Source organism: Lissotriton helveticus, chromosome 12 (assembly GCF_964261635.1).
Source record: "Lissotriton helveticus chromosome 12, aLisHel1.1, whole genome shotgun sequence".
Classification (NCBI taxonomy): Eukaryota; Metazoa; Chordata; class Amphibia; order Caudata; family Salamandridae; genus Lissotriton; species Lissotriton helveticus.
In genome coordinates this window covers 96,074,682-96,092,006 of record NC_136073.1, presented here as the reverse complement: position 1 = coordinate 96,092,006, position 17,325 = coordinate 96,074,682, and the positions used below count along the sequence as shown (strand labels likewise).

Below are 17,325 nucleotides of genomic sequence, written 5' to 3'. Positions count from 1 at the left end.
ACCCTGGAGGTACCCATTAAGGGACCATCTCTCAGGGAAGCCAGGAAGGGTTTCGCAGCGGTCGAAGCGCGGAGATACTCCTCCGGGAGTCGATCCTAGCGCTATATAAACTTGCAATTAATTAATTAATTAATTAATTAATTAATATATGCTGTCAAGGTGCTACAAGGGTAGATTGCCCATGGGCCGCAGTGTCTAGAAAGGGAAAGCAGTCCTCCGGAATCAGTGCTGAGGAGACCCCAGTGTTCGCTGGCCCCATGCCCGCATCCTTGTAATGCTTGATGTTGAAATGTTTTCTAAATGTGTAAATAATTTTTGTCTTTAATGTTTGTATAGTCTATTTAGCCTTGTAAATATTTCAATTTATTGTCTTCTTTCTGTTATGAGTTTTTGCAAATATTAAAAAGATATAAAATAATGGACACAAAATATTGTTGTCTAGGGAAGCAACAATAAATTGGTCTCTTACCCTTTGAAAACACGTATTGAGTATTTGTGGGTCGGGCACTGTGTGTTGATGGCGATTGAATATAGGGTCTAGCCCCCACCACATGTCTATGGACCTAACCCCTGTTGTTCACAAAAAAACGCATCCTGAGGAGGGCACTGAACATGTGTTGTACCGCCCGAGTGCATCCACCCTCCAGGTTCACAAGGAGAGGCCTCCGGACATGGAAATAGGGCAAGTGGGGCTGCCTGGGGCAAGCCCCACCAGCCTCCTCAGGGAGGCCACCAGTGGTAGGGAGCCGGTCATCAGGGGGACCCCTGCCATCGGGACAGCCGTGCTCTCAGTAGGCCAAGCCAGGCCAGGCCCGAGACAGGTGCAGGGCGATGAGGCCGCGCAGGGCTGCAGGGCACAGGAAACAGGGGGGGAAGTGAAGGGGTGAGTCAACAAGATGTGCCCCCACCCCTTACGCCTCACCTGCGCCACTTGTATGTGCTGCTGGAGTCCAGCACCCGGCCACCCAAGGGGACCCCCACCGCCAGTCTAGTCCACCGCCAGATCCTTCAGGCATCAACGCCCACCTCCTCCTGCCTCACGCCGATGTCCAAGAGGTGAGTGAAACCCAGGATGGCATTCCCAGCCTCTCAGGAGGTCGGACGTGTCACAGGGTAAACAAAGTGTCTATTCAGGGAGCCCCCCACAGGGCCCACAGCGGCTCTCCAAGCCCTTGCGTCACGCCCCACAGCAGCCACTCACAGGGTTGGGCGCTCCTGGGCCAGTTCAAAGAAAATGGCGGCCACCACCGCAACAAGCCCCCAAAGGTAAGGGGCCTACGCACACTTCAGAGACTGCCTCCGCCGTCGTCCACCAAAATTCGGGAGCTGTCGTCACTCCGCAGCTCCCTTGCTGGGGAAGGCAGTCAACGGCGGATCGCACCGGGGGATGTCACAGGGCCAGTGTTCAATATGGCGCCTAAAGTCTGGTCAGAGAACCCTAGTCTCACTGCAGGGGGTTAAGCAATCCTTTTTCTGGGTACAGGACACAGACTATACAGGCATTACTGTGAGCCTTCTGTTTATTAGAACATATGTGCAACCCATCATTACAAACAGTAAATAATAAGCAAAACCTTTTGGGTAAATACTGGAGTAAGGCATATACTTTTCCACATATCAATTCAGATTGTGGGTGCAATGCTGTAGTAAAGGAGTAAGTCCATTCCATGTAATTTCTTTATGTAGATTTATTCCAAGTTAAGATCTTATGCAGAGCCCCACCAGGAGCAGCCTCCCTGCTGCTCAGCCCTTCCTCCAACTGACACTCGCTCTCATCCAACATTCCACAACCAGCTCTCACACCAACATTCCACTCCACAGACACACAGGCTGAGCAGCAGGTGTAACACATCTCCCTTTCTTAATACAAATGAAAATAAACTGCAAAAGAATCACAATAAAATAGGTGCATGCATAAGGTGAAAATAATAATTACATGCAAGAGAGGGGCTACATGAAATACACGTAGATGGAGAAAAACATGTATACAAAATAGCAAAAGATAAATATTTGGGAGAAGTAAACCGGTCACTCAATCCAGCAGTTCTAACACGCACCACTACTCCCTTTCGCATACAAAAAAACAAAATCCACGCTCCCATAAAACCAAGCCAAAGAATCACACACTGCCACACCACAAAAACACAAACAAAACCCCAAAAACCAAACAAGCAGGCAGGCCAGTCAGGTAGGAAGGGTCCCGACAAAAAGGCGCGACAGGAAACAATACTTGCAAGAAGTTCAATAAATTCAGTGCTTCCCCCACCGAAAGACAAGGTGTGATGTGTGGAAAAGCTTCTACACGGAATTAATGCAATCACAACACTTCACTCAACATCTAAGTACTTCTCCCAAGTAAAGATGGGATGTGACGTTTAGAAAACTATGCTCCACACGGAACCAGAAGAAAACCAAGCAAAAACTCCACCCAATTAAAAATCTGGATTGTGACGTGTGGAAAAGTACGCTCCACCAGGAACCTGTAATAAAACCAAGCAACAACTACACCCAAACCAAATTCTGGGTTGTGATGTGTGGTAAAGTATGTGCCACACGCAACCTGTAAGGGTGTAACACCCTGCACAGACATAACAATAAGCTTGAATAAATATTTCACCCACAAACATCCTGGAACACATGAAGACCAGACACCAAGCAGAAACTCCACACAAACTGAAATTTGGGTTGTGAAGTGGAAATTATACTCCACACGAAACTTTAAAAGCCTTATAAGAATTCCACCCAAACCAAAATTTGGGTTTTGACATGTGGAAAATACGCTCCACATGGAACATCTGCAAAAAGCACAATTAACAAAATCATGAGCACCGCACAGAACCCCCTGCACAACATTATAAAAAGCAAGGGAATCCTCTCTGAAAGTATAACACAGCACACAAGCCACATATCAAAAACAAAGTGCAGAACTTTGAGACTCAACAACAGCATGTCAACATTGAAAAATGGCCCTCCTCCCCTTTGGACCCTTTGCCTCGGCCTCCACCACTTCAGGTCCTGTACATTTCCCATGAGTTCCAGATTTTTTCCCATTTCTTGGGGCAGGCCCTGTATTGTACACAGTTTTCTGTGCCTGATAGAACCAGTCCAGATCCTGTTCCAAGTCGGTCAGCCTTGGTATCTTTATCACCCCCCATAGTCTTGCTATGTTTCTTTTTGCTATCATTGCTGCCAGCAGGCACCAAGTTTAATGTGTGCGGGCAATATATCCTCCCCCAAGACTCCTAGCAGATACCACCTTGCATCAAGTTGTACTTGCAAGCCCGCCACCTCAGACATCACCCCAATTATTCCAGACCAGAATTGGTAAATTTTTGGGCATGCCCAGATAGTGTGGAAGAACGTATCCATCCCCCCTGACCCCGGGCGCATAGACAGGTATCACATCTATCCAGCTTGTAATGGAGCAATCTAGGAGCGTATGACCTTTGTTAAACTCAGATCTGAATTAATCTGGACCTCACGTGTACTGCCACCTCCCTTGAACATTGGATTGCTTCTAGCCAGTCGTCATCCTCCAGTGGTCTCACATCAGTCTTCCATGTCTCTCTTAGCGGAACAAGAGGATCCGGAAAATTGTTCATTATTTTCAGGTATGTAAGAGAGACTGCCTTATCTACCATTGGATCCAGTAATAGTCGGTCTTCTGGTGGGGAGTATTCAGGTAGGACCGTCCCCTCTGACACATGACAATGCACAGCATGCCTCAATTGCAGATAATGGAATCGCTCTCCGGCCGCCATGTGGGATTCAGTCTGAATTTCACTAAAGGTGATCATAGCCCGCCATCTCCATATGCCCTGAAGGCTGTCAATGTCAATTAGAATTTGTGACGGTGTGTTCCAAACCTGCACCACAGTCTGCGTATGTATAGGTAAAGACTTCACTCGGGTCTTTTGATATAAAATTGTCTATCAACTTGGTAAGCTGGTACAGAGAGGGGCGCAAAAACCCAACCATTAATATTAATGAGTTGGGCCGCCCTGTAATAGTTCTGAATATCCGGGTCAGCCAGGCCGCCCTCATAGACCCTACATTGCAACTTGTGCTGTGCAATATGCGAAGTACCACCCTCGAATAGTCGATTGTGCTGCTTCCCTTCAATAGCTCAGGAGAAGTTCTCTTGTCTCTTACAGGGGGTATTCTGCAGTGTGTATAACAGCCTAGGGAGAGCCTCATTTTGAATAGCACAGTCCTACCCATGAGGGGTATTGGCAATTTACTCCAATGTGAGATATCCTTGCGCAGTCTCGCTAGTTGAGTCTGTATATTTAGATTCAGGAAGTCTGCCTCCGATTTGGTGATCCAGATACCAAGGTTTTTGAATCGGTCCCGTTGTATCAGAGCCCTGCATTCCAAGGTGACTGTGGGACCTCACCAGCCAAACTAAAAATGAGCGACTTGTCCCAGTAGACAGCATATCCTGAATAACTACCGAAGATGTGGAGTATGTTAATGATTCTATGGATCGTCTGCCTGGGTCTGCAGACATATAACAGTATGTTGTTGGCATATAAAGAAATGGGCTCTTCCCATTTACCCACCATGTCAATACCTCAGATCAATAGGTCCATCCGGACCCACGGAGCAAGTGGTTCCAGGATTAATGCAAAAATCATAGGGGATAGGGGACACCCCTGGCATGTACCCCTATGCAGTGCGAAGGGCCTAGAGACCGATCCATTTACCCAAACTCACGCCTATGGATCATGATACAGCAGACAGATCCAGGCAATGAATTTGGAACTGAAGTCCAACCGAGTCAGGACTTCTGTTAATAGGTCCATTCAATGTTATTTAATGTCATACTGGCGTCTAATGACAGCACCGACTTGGGTTCTGTCACGTTCATCGCAGTCTCCTCAATAACGCCTTTCAGGCGCCAGAGATTCAGTCTGGTGCTTCTTTGGGGCATAAAACCCGTCTGGTCTGGGTGGATTATTGAGGAGATAATGGGGTTGAGGTGGTTAGACTGTACTTTTGCGAGGAACTTTGTTTCAAAATTTAGTAAGGAGATGGGCCGGTAAGAGCACATTGCTCCAGTGGCTTGTCTTCTTTGGGATTACCATAATCATGGGCGTGTCCTACCTTTTGATTACACAGCCTCCTGTACCTTTGGGCTACCTAGGGCCTACCTTAGGGGTCAAATATGTCATACAAGGGGTATTTAAGGGTTGGCACAGAGTTTTAAAGGCCAAGTCACCATGCCAGTGTAAACTGCAAACACAGGCTCTGCAGTTGCAGACCTGAGATATGTTTACTTGAATGAATGGCGCATTCAGTGCTGCAAGGCTACTAGTAGCATTTAATGTACAGGCCCTGGGTATGGGTACAGTTACTGCACTGTACTAGGGGACATATAGTTCCATTAAATATGCCAATTGTGGATAAGTCAATCAAACCATGTTTAGGGTGGAGTGAAGACAAGCACTTTAGCACTAGTTGGCAGTGATAAAGTACACAGAGTTCTAAGGTCAACAAAAAGAATTAAGCACATTTGGAGGCAAGCTGTCAAAAAGTTATGGGGACGACCAACAATGCGTAATGGAAGGTCTCCAAGGCAAAGGGGATGACCCTGGCATATTTGGTTAATTTTGCTTATTGCAATGAGAACGTTCACACACTCCCCTTTCCTATTGCTGTGTTCTACTCATAAAATACTTGATATCTATTGCAGGTGCCTATCTCTGTGTGCAGTCAAAGCTGCATTCCTGGTTTCCGGAAAGCAGTGATAGAAGGAGAGCCAGTTTGCTGCTTCCAGTGCATTAGGTGCCCTCAGGGAGAAATTTCGAATGAAACTGGTGAGTGGATATGTTGGGAATTCAGTGCACCATCCGAGATACATAATTTGGCAAATGGTAAATGGCAAATCTGCATAATGAGAGGTTTAGCCTGCTCAGCTGTGTCAATTCACACACAACAAAAAAGGGACACTGATGTTGCAGCATTTACATGGATGTTTTTCCTTTTTTTTATTTTGTTTTAATTTTTATTGGGAAAACGACAAAAAAGCATATTCAAAAGTTAAAGACAAAAGAATACCAACATACATTACATCTTTGTCATTCCCACATTTTTAGCAAATTTTCTCCACCACCCCCCACCCTTCCCACCCCCCCTCGGAGCTGTAGGATTTATTATTGCAAAGATACACAAAAAAAAAAAATAATAACCAAAATAAAACACAGAAGAAGCACATTGCGATTCCAAAAGGAGAGCAAGCACACCCATTGTATCTTGAAAATTAACAATCTTCACCCATCCTTAACTCTCTTAATTCAACCAGTTTGTAAGAGGCTCCCAAATCCGTTCCCCCTCCCTCCGAGCCCTCGGGCCTCTCCTTTTAAAGATCAGCAATTCCCACTTCCCTATATTTATAAATTTACTAAACCACTCGCAAAATCTCGGCGGAGCAGGATCCAACCATACCGTTGCTATGCACAATCTAAGTATAGCCATCGCAATAAATAATAACTTTTATATAATAATTCTTATCCATATCCCCGATTCCCAACATTACCACCTGTGGTGAAAGTTTAATCATGTAACCTAACATCTGTCCAAGCTGTTGCTCGACCGCATCCAACAATGAGGACAGACTGGGGCATATAGCAAACATGTGAACACTATCTACAGCAAATTCCCTGCATCTAGGACAATTAACTCCACTCACCCCACCCCATTGTTGTATACGGTGTGGCGTAGCATACAAATTGAACCACGTCTTGAAGCATTGAACTTGGAGGTTTGCTGATATAGTTGCTGTTTGACTGAAGCCTAATGCCTCTTCACATATTTCTTGACCTGCCTGTACGTAAATCAACCAGCGACCGAAATGTTTATCCAGATCATCGCTTCTGGTTTCATTCACCATTTTATACAGCGTGGAGATAGTTGATTCACGGCACTGGATCGTATCCACCAATGGGATATGGACCCAACTAACCCTTTTGCGGCTTAGGAAATCACGTATCTGTAAAAATTTAAACGAATGCCGATTGCCTATGCCGAATTTCTGTCTAATACATTCAAAGGACATGACCCCTGTTTCCGTAACAATGTCCCCTATTGCCAAAACTCCTTGCATATGCCATTCTCTAAAATAGCCATCCCTGAAAACCTCCGATAGCAAAGTATTACCAATAGCAGGGGTGTATATATGTAATCTTCCAATTTTAAATAATTTTCTCACTGGTGTCCAAACCTTAAAGGCTGCCAACAGAGTCTTAAACCTTACCCTTTTAAAATAGGCAAAATCAATATGTCTGAAAAGCAGCCCCTTTGCTTCCTCGCCATAGATTAACCGATAAATAGAAATGTCAGCACCAGGAGGTTCCTCCCCATCTAATAATAAACCTAAATGCCTCAACATGATTGCACAGTAATAACATTGAAAATTGGGTACTGCCCAACCTCCCCTCTCCCTAGATAGCGTCATATATTTCATAGCCCGTCTGGGTCTTTTACCAGCCCATACAAACCAAGAAATAATACGCTCAATTTTCTTAAACCATATCAAATCAACTGGCAAAGGTATAGCTCTAAAAAAATACAGAATCTTTGGTAAAAAAAATCATTTTAACTACATTACATCTCCCCATAAGGGTTAAATGTAAATTATTAATCCGTCGTGCCTCAGAGTCAATTTTACTTATTAGAGGGGCTAAATGAATCTCTACAATCTCCTCGGGTTTGGCACTTATCATAATCCCCAGGTATCTTGCCTTGCCAATCACCCGTGAGTCTGTCAAGTTAATTTTCTCATTACAAATTATTTGTGTTTTGGGGTCATTAAGATGATAGCCTGAGATCTTGCCAAATTTAGTTGTAAATCTCTGAATTTCTGCTAAGGCAATCTGTGGGGAATCAGTCAATTTGGCAAGGTCATCCGCATACCCAAGGATTTTAGTATCCCCTCCTTTGGCTCTAACCGGTTGAATCAAAATATTAGAAAGACATTTTTTAATTAGAGGATCGATATAGATTGCAATAATAAGGGGGAGCAAGGGCAGCCCTGCCGAGTACCTCTTAAAATGGTAATTATACCGGACTGATTAACCATGACAGAAATTTGAGCAGTAGGCTGTTGATACATGCTCCGAATAGCACAGATATAATTATCGCTTAGACCATAATGTCGCAAAATTGCCCATAAAAAAGGCCAGGAGACCCTATCAAAAGCTTTCTCCACATCCAGCAGAGCCATAGGGTCTCCTGAAACCTTGGTAAAATCAAAAAGAGCAATAGTGCGGCGTATATGATCAATCGTTTCTCTTCCGGAGACAAACCAGTGTTGTTGTGGGGATACTAGCTTCTTAATCACACCGGAGAGCCGATTAGCAAAAATCTTAGCATACATTTTTATGTCACTATTTATAAGCGTGATGGGCCGATAAGATCCCGTGTCAGTAGGATTCTTGCCCTTCTTTAAAAAGGCAACAATTCTGGCTCTTTGCTATGATTCCGGGGGCTTCTCCCCCCTTTGCACCCTGCAAAACAGCTCCAACATGACAGGAGTAAGCTGTTGCCAAAAAGTTTTGTACAACTCACCCGGTATAAAGTCCGGACCTACCGCTTTGCCCACAGGAAGAGAATCGATCGCTTGCCAGAGCTCATCTATTCTAATTTCAGCATCCAAAATTCCCTTCTCCTCTGTAGAGAGGGCATCAACCTCTATTTCTTTTAAATATTCCTGTATCTCAGCCTGTAAAATCTCGTTATCAAGAATATCCTCGTGATATAATTTTTGATAGTATTTTTGAAAAGCTAAGGCAATGGCCCCCTCCTCTGTCACTAACCCTGCACCGGATCCAGGATAGCATTAATCCGAGTGGCAAATTCTCTTTCTCTAATTCTAGCGGCTAGTACCTGTCCCGCTCTTTCACTATTTTCAAGCATTTTGGAGCGCCACGCCATAAATTTCCCTGCCGCTTTTGCCTGTGACACTTCTGTAATAGCTGACTGTGCTATAGTGGTCTGAGTTTGAGCCCTATCGCCATCTCCACCCCGTGATATTGCATGGGCTAATGATAACTCTGCCTCTTCTAGGTCTTTATACAGTCTCTGCATTTTCACCTTCTCTTCTCTGACTTTCCCACCCATAATGAGTTGTCTCCCCCCTAATCCCAGCCTTAAGCGAATCCCATACATTTTGAATCCCAGTACTATTTAAATTTCATTACAAGAACGGAGGCTACATTATGCAATGACTTTTAATTGCAGATCCAAGCCAGTCGCATCACAATATAAATGTTCCAATAAGAACACTGAGATAAAGTAAGGCATTACACATAGCAACCATCAGCCTCTTTTAAATGCGGCTCCAAGCAGATAAGTAGCTCATTATCTTCTCTAAACCTACTTTCTATAATATTGTGTTTTTGGTAACAATTTGGATTTATATTGGGGTTTATGTGAAGGGTGGCTTTATCCCCTCCTCCCCCCCCCCTTCATGATCTGCAATTTATGGAGATCATACCCTCCTTCTGTTTGGATAACCTCTATTTACCAGGTTGTTGTTTAATGATGTGCATTTCTTCTTAGTGATATCGTTCAGTGTACCTTAGCTCAGGTAGTTTACTTTCCTTTCCTTATTTTATTGTACATCCCGCTGTTCTTTGCAGCTTTTTTGCCCAAAACCTTATTTGGATAATGTATAGATATCAAACGCTGTGTTCCTCATAACGAACTGGCGTTTATGTAGATTAAATGAGCGTTAGTCTACTCACGCTGTTTCAGCCTGAAACTCCGCTATTAATCTATTGGTTTTATAACACTTGTGCGTGTTTAGGACAAGCGCTGCCCTCCTCGCGCTCCCACCGAGTTATCCCACGCTCACCTTCCATCTTTGAAAAGAATGTCGGACAAGCGTTGCTCTGAGTTATTTGAGCCTCTCCCCCATTTCGCCCGCAGTCTCCGTCCTCAAGGAAATGATATGTCACGCATTAGAGGAAAGTTCCTTGGCGAGAGCCACGCTTCGTGCATGTCTCGCCTAGGAGCTTTCCTCACTCTCTGACCGTTGAACATCAGCTGTTTGACCGCGTTTGTGCGGATTTATCGAACGAGCACTGCATACACTATAATTTAGTGAGCGAGCACTGTATACCTTTATAAGAATTGCCAATTTAATGTATAATTTAATTCTAAAATCTGGTTTTGGCAAATAGCAAAAGGGCCCCTTGACCCTAGGCATATTATATTCAACCCCTTATAATTTGCCCTTGAGGGGAAAACTATCACTTATATTAACATAATTTTAAAGTGAGTGAATATACATAGGGCGATTAGCATTTTAGCATTTATTTTACCTAAAAAAAAAAAAAGAAGAAGGGCAATATGGAACATGCTTCTGACTCAGATTCAGATATAATTAATGCTAAACTCCCTAATTTTAATGAGGAGGATTTTCGCATTATGATCCAGAAAGAGATGAAATCCTGTTTTAGGGAGACCTTTGCTCAGTTTGGTCCTGATAAAAGACCACTTCCTTCTCAAGAAGATGTGTCTGATGTTTTTATTCATGAAAAAGTTGGAGCTAAACGTACCAAGAAAAGCAACCACACTGCTACCGGGACGCATGTGAGCACAGGAGGTCCTAGCACCTCTGATATTATTGGTGGTCTTAGCACCACAAATTCTTTGGATGGTCTTCGCACCTCAAATAATAGAGATGTCTTTTATGACTCACATCATTCGGGTGCCCCTTGCGGCCCAAATACCTTGGATGCCCCTAGCGACTCATTGCTTCAAAGTGCTCAGGATTACCATGAGGGTTCAGATGAGGACGAGGATATAGACCCAGACGAATACGTTCTGGATTTAGATGATGGGGACGTAGGAATTTTTGATGAAGAGGATGAAACCCCTTCTACTTCCAAAGATAGTATTCTAAACCCCCTGGGAGAGGAGATGTTCTCCCCCCTAAATCTAAAACATCCCCGTTCCTCACAATGGTCTCCCCAGGACCATGTCTCTAAATTTATAAAAAAATTGATTTGTTTCCCTCTTGAAAGAGGGACAAGGAATATTCTAGGGCTGAGTGTTCAAGACCCTCAATCGATGAGAAAGCTTGTTATGCCCCTAATATGGACCCCGAATTAATTAAGTACCTTTTTAGACTTGGGCGCGACCCTAGGAAAGGTCTCGAAAAAGCCTTTAAAGGTTGCCAAGATTGTCTATTGGACGTGCTTGGTCCATTGAGCACAATCCTTGACTCTGCTGAGGAATGTTACCCTAAAGGTACCCAGCTTGATACAGATCTAATAAGAGGTTGGAGTCAAAGAGCCCTCATTCTCCTAGGTAATGCTAATACTAGCATTAACGCTGAAAGGCGTAGGCTCATCCTTTTTTAACTAGACCCTAAACTCACAGATATGGCTGAGAAGGAACCTTCCTCTAATCCAAAAGGCCTGCTCTTTGGTGAAGTGCTTATAAGATCTTTGGGAAAGTACGTCTCAACTTTTACTGCTCCTGATAAGGCCCAAAAGAATATGAAGAGAGTATTCAGCAATAATGTTTTTGGAAGGGCCGGAAGAAGGGGCCTTCCTTCCGGCCGGTATAACCAAAGGCCCTACCAGAGATCACGCCCCTTCGGAAGAGGCTCATACCAGAATATTTACTACAACACCTCCAACCGTGGAAGAGGAAATCGAGAAAGAGGTGGAACATCTTGATCATCTTTCTCATCAAACCCTCCAAGTAAGTTCCCTTCATTTACTTTCTCCTTCTACCCCTCCAAAAGTGGGAGGCAGACTGAAACTGTTTTCAAAAAAATGGGAGGAAATAACTCAAGATCTGTGGGTACTGTCCACAGTAATAGGCTTTATGATAGATTTTGTTCAAACTCCGATTCAAACCTCATTCCCAAGGGATATTCCCATCTCAGTAGAGAAGGAAAAAATAGTAGAGGAAGAGATATCCTCTATGCTCCAAAAAGGAGCGATATTAGAAGTTCCCATGGATTCCCTAATCTTTGTAAGCTCTTTGGGGTATATTATCAACAACTAGCGAAAATTTTTGTCTCTAACTTGTTTAGAGACAAAAATTATCGCCGCACATCGGCGATTTTTATCGCAGATAAACCTTGCTATTAGCAAGGTTTATCGCAAATGCGATAAAAAACGCCCGCAATGCATGAATATCGCTGAAAAGTCAGCGATATTCATGCATTATCGAGCAAATGCTCTTAGACATGTTATCCACCTCCCATTGGATAACATGGCTAAGAACTGCTCAGGGCAGGTGTTAGCTTTTGGAGATATTCGCCCTTAGCGCAAATATCTCCAAAAGTTGGTAATAGGAGATAGCGATGTTAGCGACTGTTTCCAGTCGCTAACATCTTGGCACGCCCACTTTGCATGTCATTAGTGATAAATATCACTGACATGCAAAGTGGGGCCCATGATGGTCGCTATCTCCTATTAGCTGTCGCTAACTGGTGTTAGCGACAGCTTGGTAATAGGGAGATCATTTTATCTCCGCTTTCTTGGCTTTTAAAGCCAAAAAAGCGGAGATAAAACCCCTTGATAATATACCCCTTTGTTTCTTGTCGAGAAAAAAGGAAAAGGTTGGAGACCGGCTATAAATTTGAAGGGCCTGAACAAATTTCTCGTTTACAAGCATTTCAAAATGGAAGGAATACATCTTCTAAGAGACCTTCTTCAAAAAGAAGACTGGTTAGTCAAACTAGATTTGAAGGACGCCTACTTCACTATCCCGATGGCGGAATACATCAACCTTACCTACATTTCTTTTGAAAAATCATCTTTATCAGTTCAAGGCTCTCCCCTTCGGACTTTCGTCCGCCCCTTGGTGTTTTACCAAGGTAATGAGAGCAGTAGCTTCCTTCCTGAGAGAACGGGGTGTTCGTCTTATTATTTACCTCAACGACATCTTAATAATGTCCCAGGACCTGCCTCAGATTCGCATCGACCTGGAAACGGTTATGAATCTTCTGGAAAATCTAGGTTTCATTGTCAACAAAGAGAAGTCTATTCTAACCCCCTCCCAATCTCTAGAGTTTCTGCGTTTCACTCTAGACACGTCCAAATGTGTCCTACTTCTACCTCCTTCCAAGATCTCGAAGATCAAGAAAGAGATTCGCCGTGTTTTGAAACAACAAGACATCCCTCTAAGGAAACTGGCAAGACTGCTAGGTCTCTTATCTTCTTTCATTCAAGCGATATTCCCAGGACCTCTGAATTACCGAGCCATGCAAAGAATAAAAGGAAGGGCGTTGAGATCCGGTCTTTGGTACGAAGACCGAATCACTCTAGATTCGGAGGCCAAAACAGAGCTAAATTGGTGGTTGGAAAACCTGGAGGCTTGGAATGGGAAAGCAATTTTCGGTTCGGAACCGGACTTTGTTTTGGAATCAGATGCTTTCCTTCATGGTTGGGGTGCATGTTTCCTAGACCGGAATACGGGTGGCGTCTGGTCTCAGGAGGAGTCAACTCAGCATATAAATTTCCTAAAACTTACTGCCGGCCTTTACGCCCTTATGAGTTTCAAGCACTCAATACAGGGGAGTTCGGTTGTTCTGAAAATGGACAATGTCTCGGCAGTAGCCTACATCAATCGGTTGGGAGGTACGAAGTCTGCCGACCTTTTGAACCTAGCAAGGAAACTTTGGATGTTATTTTTAGAACACAAAATTACCCTCAGAGCGGAATATTTCCCAGGGAAGTCGAACGTTTCGGCCGATTGGAATTCCAGATTCCTTACGGACTACAGCGATTGGAAACTGAACGTTGCTGTCTTCGACTCACTAAATTTTTATTGGGGTCCATTTGAAATAGACCTATTTGCGACCCGTCTCACCTCTCAACTAGAGCGTTACTTCAGCTGGATGCCGGATCCCGGCGCACAGGCAGTGAACGCTTTTCTACAACCCTGGTCAGGGATCAATGCTTATGCCTTTCCCCCATTTGCAATGATCCAGAGAGTCTTGCAGAAAGTGAGGCAGGACCGATGCTCTCTAGTCCTAATAACTCCCTTCTGGCCATCACAGGCATGGTTCCCCACTGTTCTGGAACTGACCTTCGAAATTCCATTTCTCATTCCTTCCCTGAAAGATCTCCTTACGGACGTAAACGGAGATCCTCACCTAATGACCCTTTCCGGGAGTTTGAACCTTCTTGCCTGGAGAGTGTCAGGCGATCTAACGAAGTCTCAGGACTTTCGTCATCAGCTTCTACTCTCCTCAGAGAGTCATGGGCACCGGGAACTCACTACAGATACAACAATATCTGGAAATGCCGGTTTCGTTGGTGCATGGAGAGGGATTTGGATCCCACTCAAGCACCTATCGTTGATATAGTGAATTTTCTCGCTGAACTCTTCGACAAAGGATTGAGTTATAGATCAATCAACTGTTATAGATCGGCGATCTCTGCTGGTCATGTCCTTATTAACGGCAAGTCTATCGGTAAAAATGTTATTGTTTGTAGGGTTATGAAGAGCATTTGTATAAAAAGACCCCCAGACCAAAATATGATTCTCTCCGTGATGTGAATTCAATTCTAGATCTTTTCACTTCCTGGCCGGATAATTCTTTTTTGAGCAGAAAGTTTCTTTCTATTAAACTCACAACTCTTCTTTGCCTTATCTCCTGTCGTAGAGTTTCTGATGTTAAAGCTCTGGAGATCTCTAATAGGTCTTATAATTTATTTGGAGTTAAATTTGAGGTCTATAGAAGAACCAAGACCATGTCTGATTCAATCTTCTATCCTCGTTTCGATTCTTCTCCGAAACTTTGTTTAGTTCAATGTATGAAAGCGTATGATATGACAATGTCTAATCTTCGACCGCTTAATGAGAATCAACTTCTCATTTCCTTTGTTAAGCCTCATAAAGCTATTTCCTCCACTTCCATTGCCAGATGGGTTAAGTCTGCTATGTCTCTAGCTGGTATTGATATTTCAAAATGTCAAGCTCATTCTCTTAGAGGTGCCATGGCAAGTAAGTCTCTTTGGTCTGGAGGTAAGTTGGATGATATCCTTAAAGCTGCTGACTGGTCTAATGCAAGTACATTTGCAAGGCATTATTGTAAACCAATTGAACACATGTCTAATGTAGTTTTACAGGGCTACCAACATGCATAATGTAGCCTCCGTTCTTGTAATGAAATTGCGATTCTCCTATTATCATGCCTAGAGAATCTAGATTTCATTAAAGACACGGAGGCTCACATTATCCCACCCAACCCTTCCCATGGTATTGACATGATGTTATTTATCAGCTTGATGTTATGTATTTGAATTGTTTATTAATTATTGTTTAATTGTTTAATCACATATGATATGATTCGGATTTCTTTGTTTCTAGGATACAATTCTCATTGTCCTCTTTCTTTCAGATAACCCTTCTACTTAATCTACTTTGGACTTTTTCGTCATCAGGAGGTCGATTGATTGTCTTCTTCTTCAATTTTACTTCTATTTACTTCGAATCTCCTGGAATCTACTGGATCTACTTTCGCCAGATTTAAAAGAGGCTGATGGTTGCTATGTGTAATGCCTTACTTTATCTCAGTGTTCTTATTGGAACATTTATATTGTGATGCGACTGCCTTGGATCTGCAATTAAAAGTCATTGCATAATGTGAGCCTCCATGTCTTTAATGAAATCTAGATTCTCTAGGCATGATAATAGAAGAATCGCAATTTTCATCTAAAAATGTCAAAATCCAAGGAGCCGTAACTTCAATAAATGTAATGTCCATAAAAAAACCTCGATTGAGGGTCTAAATATCCAGTTTATTTCTACAGATTGGCATGGAGACCTCAAGCAAGAGCGGATTATGATCCGACATAACTCTCGGGAACCTGAAGATACTAGAACCAGCCAAAAGAACAGAAGAGATGAAAAAATAATCAAGCCTAGAACAATTGTTGTGAGGGGCTGAAAAAAAGTATACCCTGGGTCCTTCTGTTTCAATGCTACCCATACATCAATCAACCCATGTAACTCCATAAAATATCTCATGGCCTGATAAACTTTGGGTTTTCTTCCTACATAAGGCACCCTAGAATGATTCAGTCATTCACAACCCAAATTTATATTAAAATCCCTGCATACAATAAGTGGTGATGGCCAGCCAACCAGCTCCAAACTCAGCCACTTATATAATTCTGGGTCGTCCAGTATAGGGCCATAGATTGAACATGAAGTGACATTTTTATCTAAAAATCTACCATGTACTATAACCCATCGGCCAAGACTAGCCACCGAAGATCGAATGACACTCATCTTCCCCCTTCGTGCCAAGATTGCCACTCCTTTAGTTTTAGACTCCAATCTAGTCCAAGAAACTAATTGATACCCGTCAAAATCCAGAAGATTATGCCGGCTAGCCTCGATGTGCGTTTCTTGAAGACAGATAATATCTGCCCGCAGGAAGCGCAGATCTTTTCTAACCCGACGCCGTTTTACAGGGTCATTTAATCCACATATATTAGTGGTGGCTATTTGGATATTAGCCATACTTTCTCCCACATGTTCCTCTCTTACAGCAATCTAGATTCATTTTTGTTGTTTCCAAAGGTAGCACAAACCCTGAACGTGCCTCCTCCCACAGCTCCTCCCCCACCCTAGTACACCCTCCCCCCACCCTAGCCTGAACCCACCCCCAACCCAAAAACAGGCAAAATAGGTCACCAGACCCATATGATGCCTCCCACTTCTCGAGTGCCCGACGGTCACTCCCTGTCTAAAGGTCCAACCTAGAAAAAAAATGGAGTTTCGGCAGAGGGACATGTATTTTTTGTCCGCCCGGATGTTTGCCACGTAACTGTGGAATGCAGGTGGCGATTGCGCCTCCTGATAACTCCATTCCAAAAGAAGGGCTGTGAGGTGCTTTTAATGAATCCTGCACGATTAAAGGTCGTCTTTAAGGGCAAGATCCAGGTGTGCACTTCAGAAATACAGGCCGAGGAGTACCTCAACGAACTTCCAGATAATTGATGATTGATGTTTGATGGCCTGTGGTGTTTTTTTGGGCTGGGTTAGGCTGGCAAGTGTGTTCTGAGATTTCGTTTTGAGCATATGGTTTGTTGTATCCACTATATGCCGATGTTTAAGTGTTTATTTACTCCTTTTGGCTCTCCTTTTTGCTCCATTTTTTTTCTAGGTTGGATGTTTTCCCTAATGGTGTTGCCTGTAGGACTCCGTTTTTCGATATTGTAGAGCAATGAAAGTAGCACACCTCGTACGACAGTGAACCTACCACACTGCATTGAACCAAAAGACACTCTTAACCTCTCCTCCTAGATCTTCACCCTGCTGGGAGAAAGCCACCACCTAGCACTG

At 43.5% G+C, this 17,325-nt stretch overlaps 1 protein-coding gene across 1 annotated transcript in view; it reads left to right on the top strand.

Annotated features, from left to right (window-relative positions):
* The window catches only part of LOC144797935 (vomeronasal type-2 receptor 26-like), a 90,745-nt gene that overhangs the window by 56,562 nt on the left and 16,858 nt on the right, over positions 1-17,325 (top strand). The window contains exon 5 of the mRNA XM_078668738.1: positions 5,696-5,819. Within this exon, the coding sequence (XP_078524864.1) occupies positions 5,696-5,819 (124 nt within the window). The remainder of the gene's footprint in view (positions 1-5,695; positions 5,820-17,325) is intronic.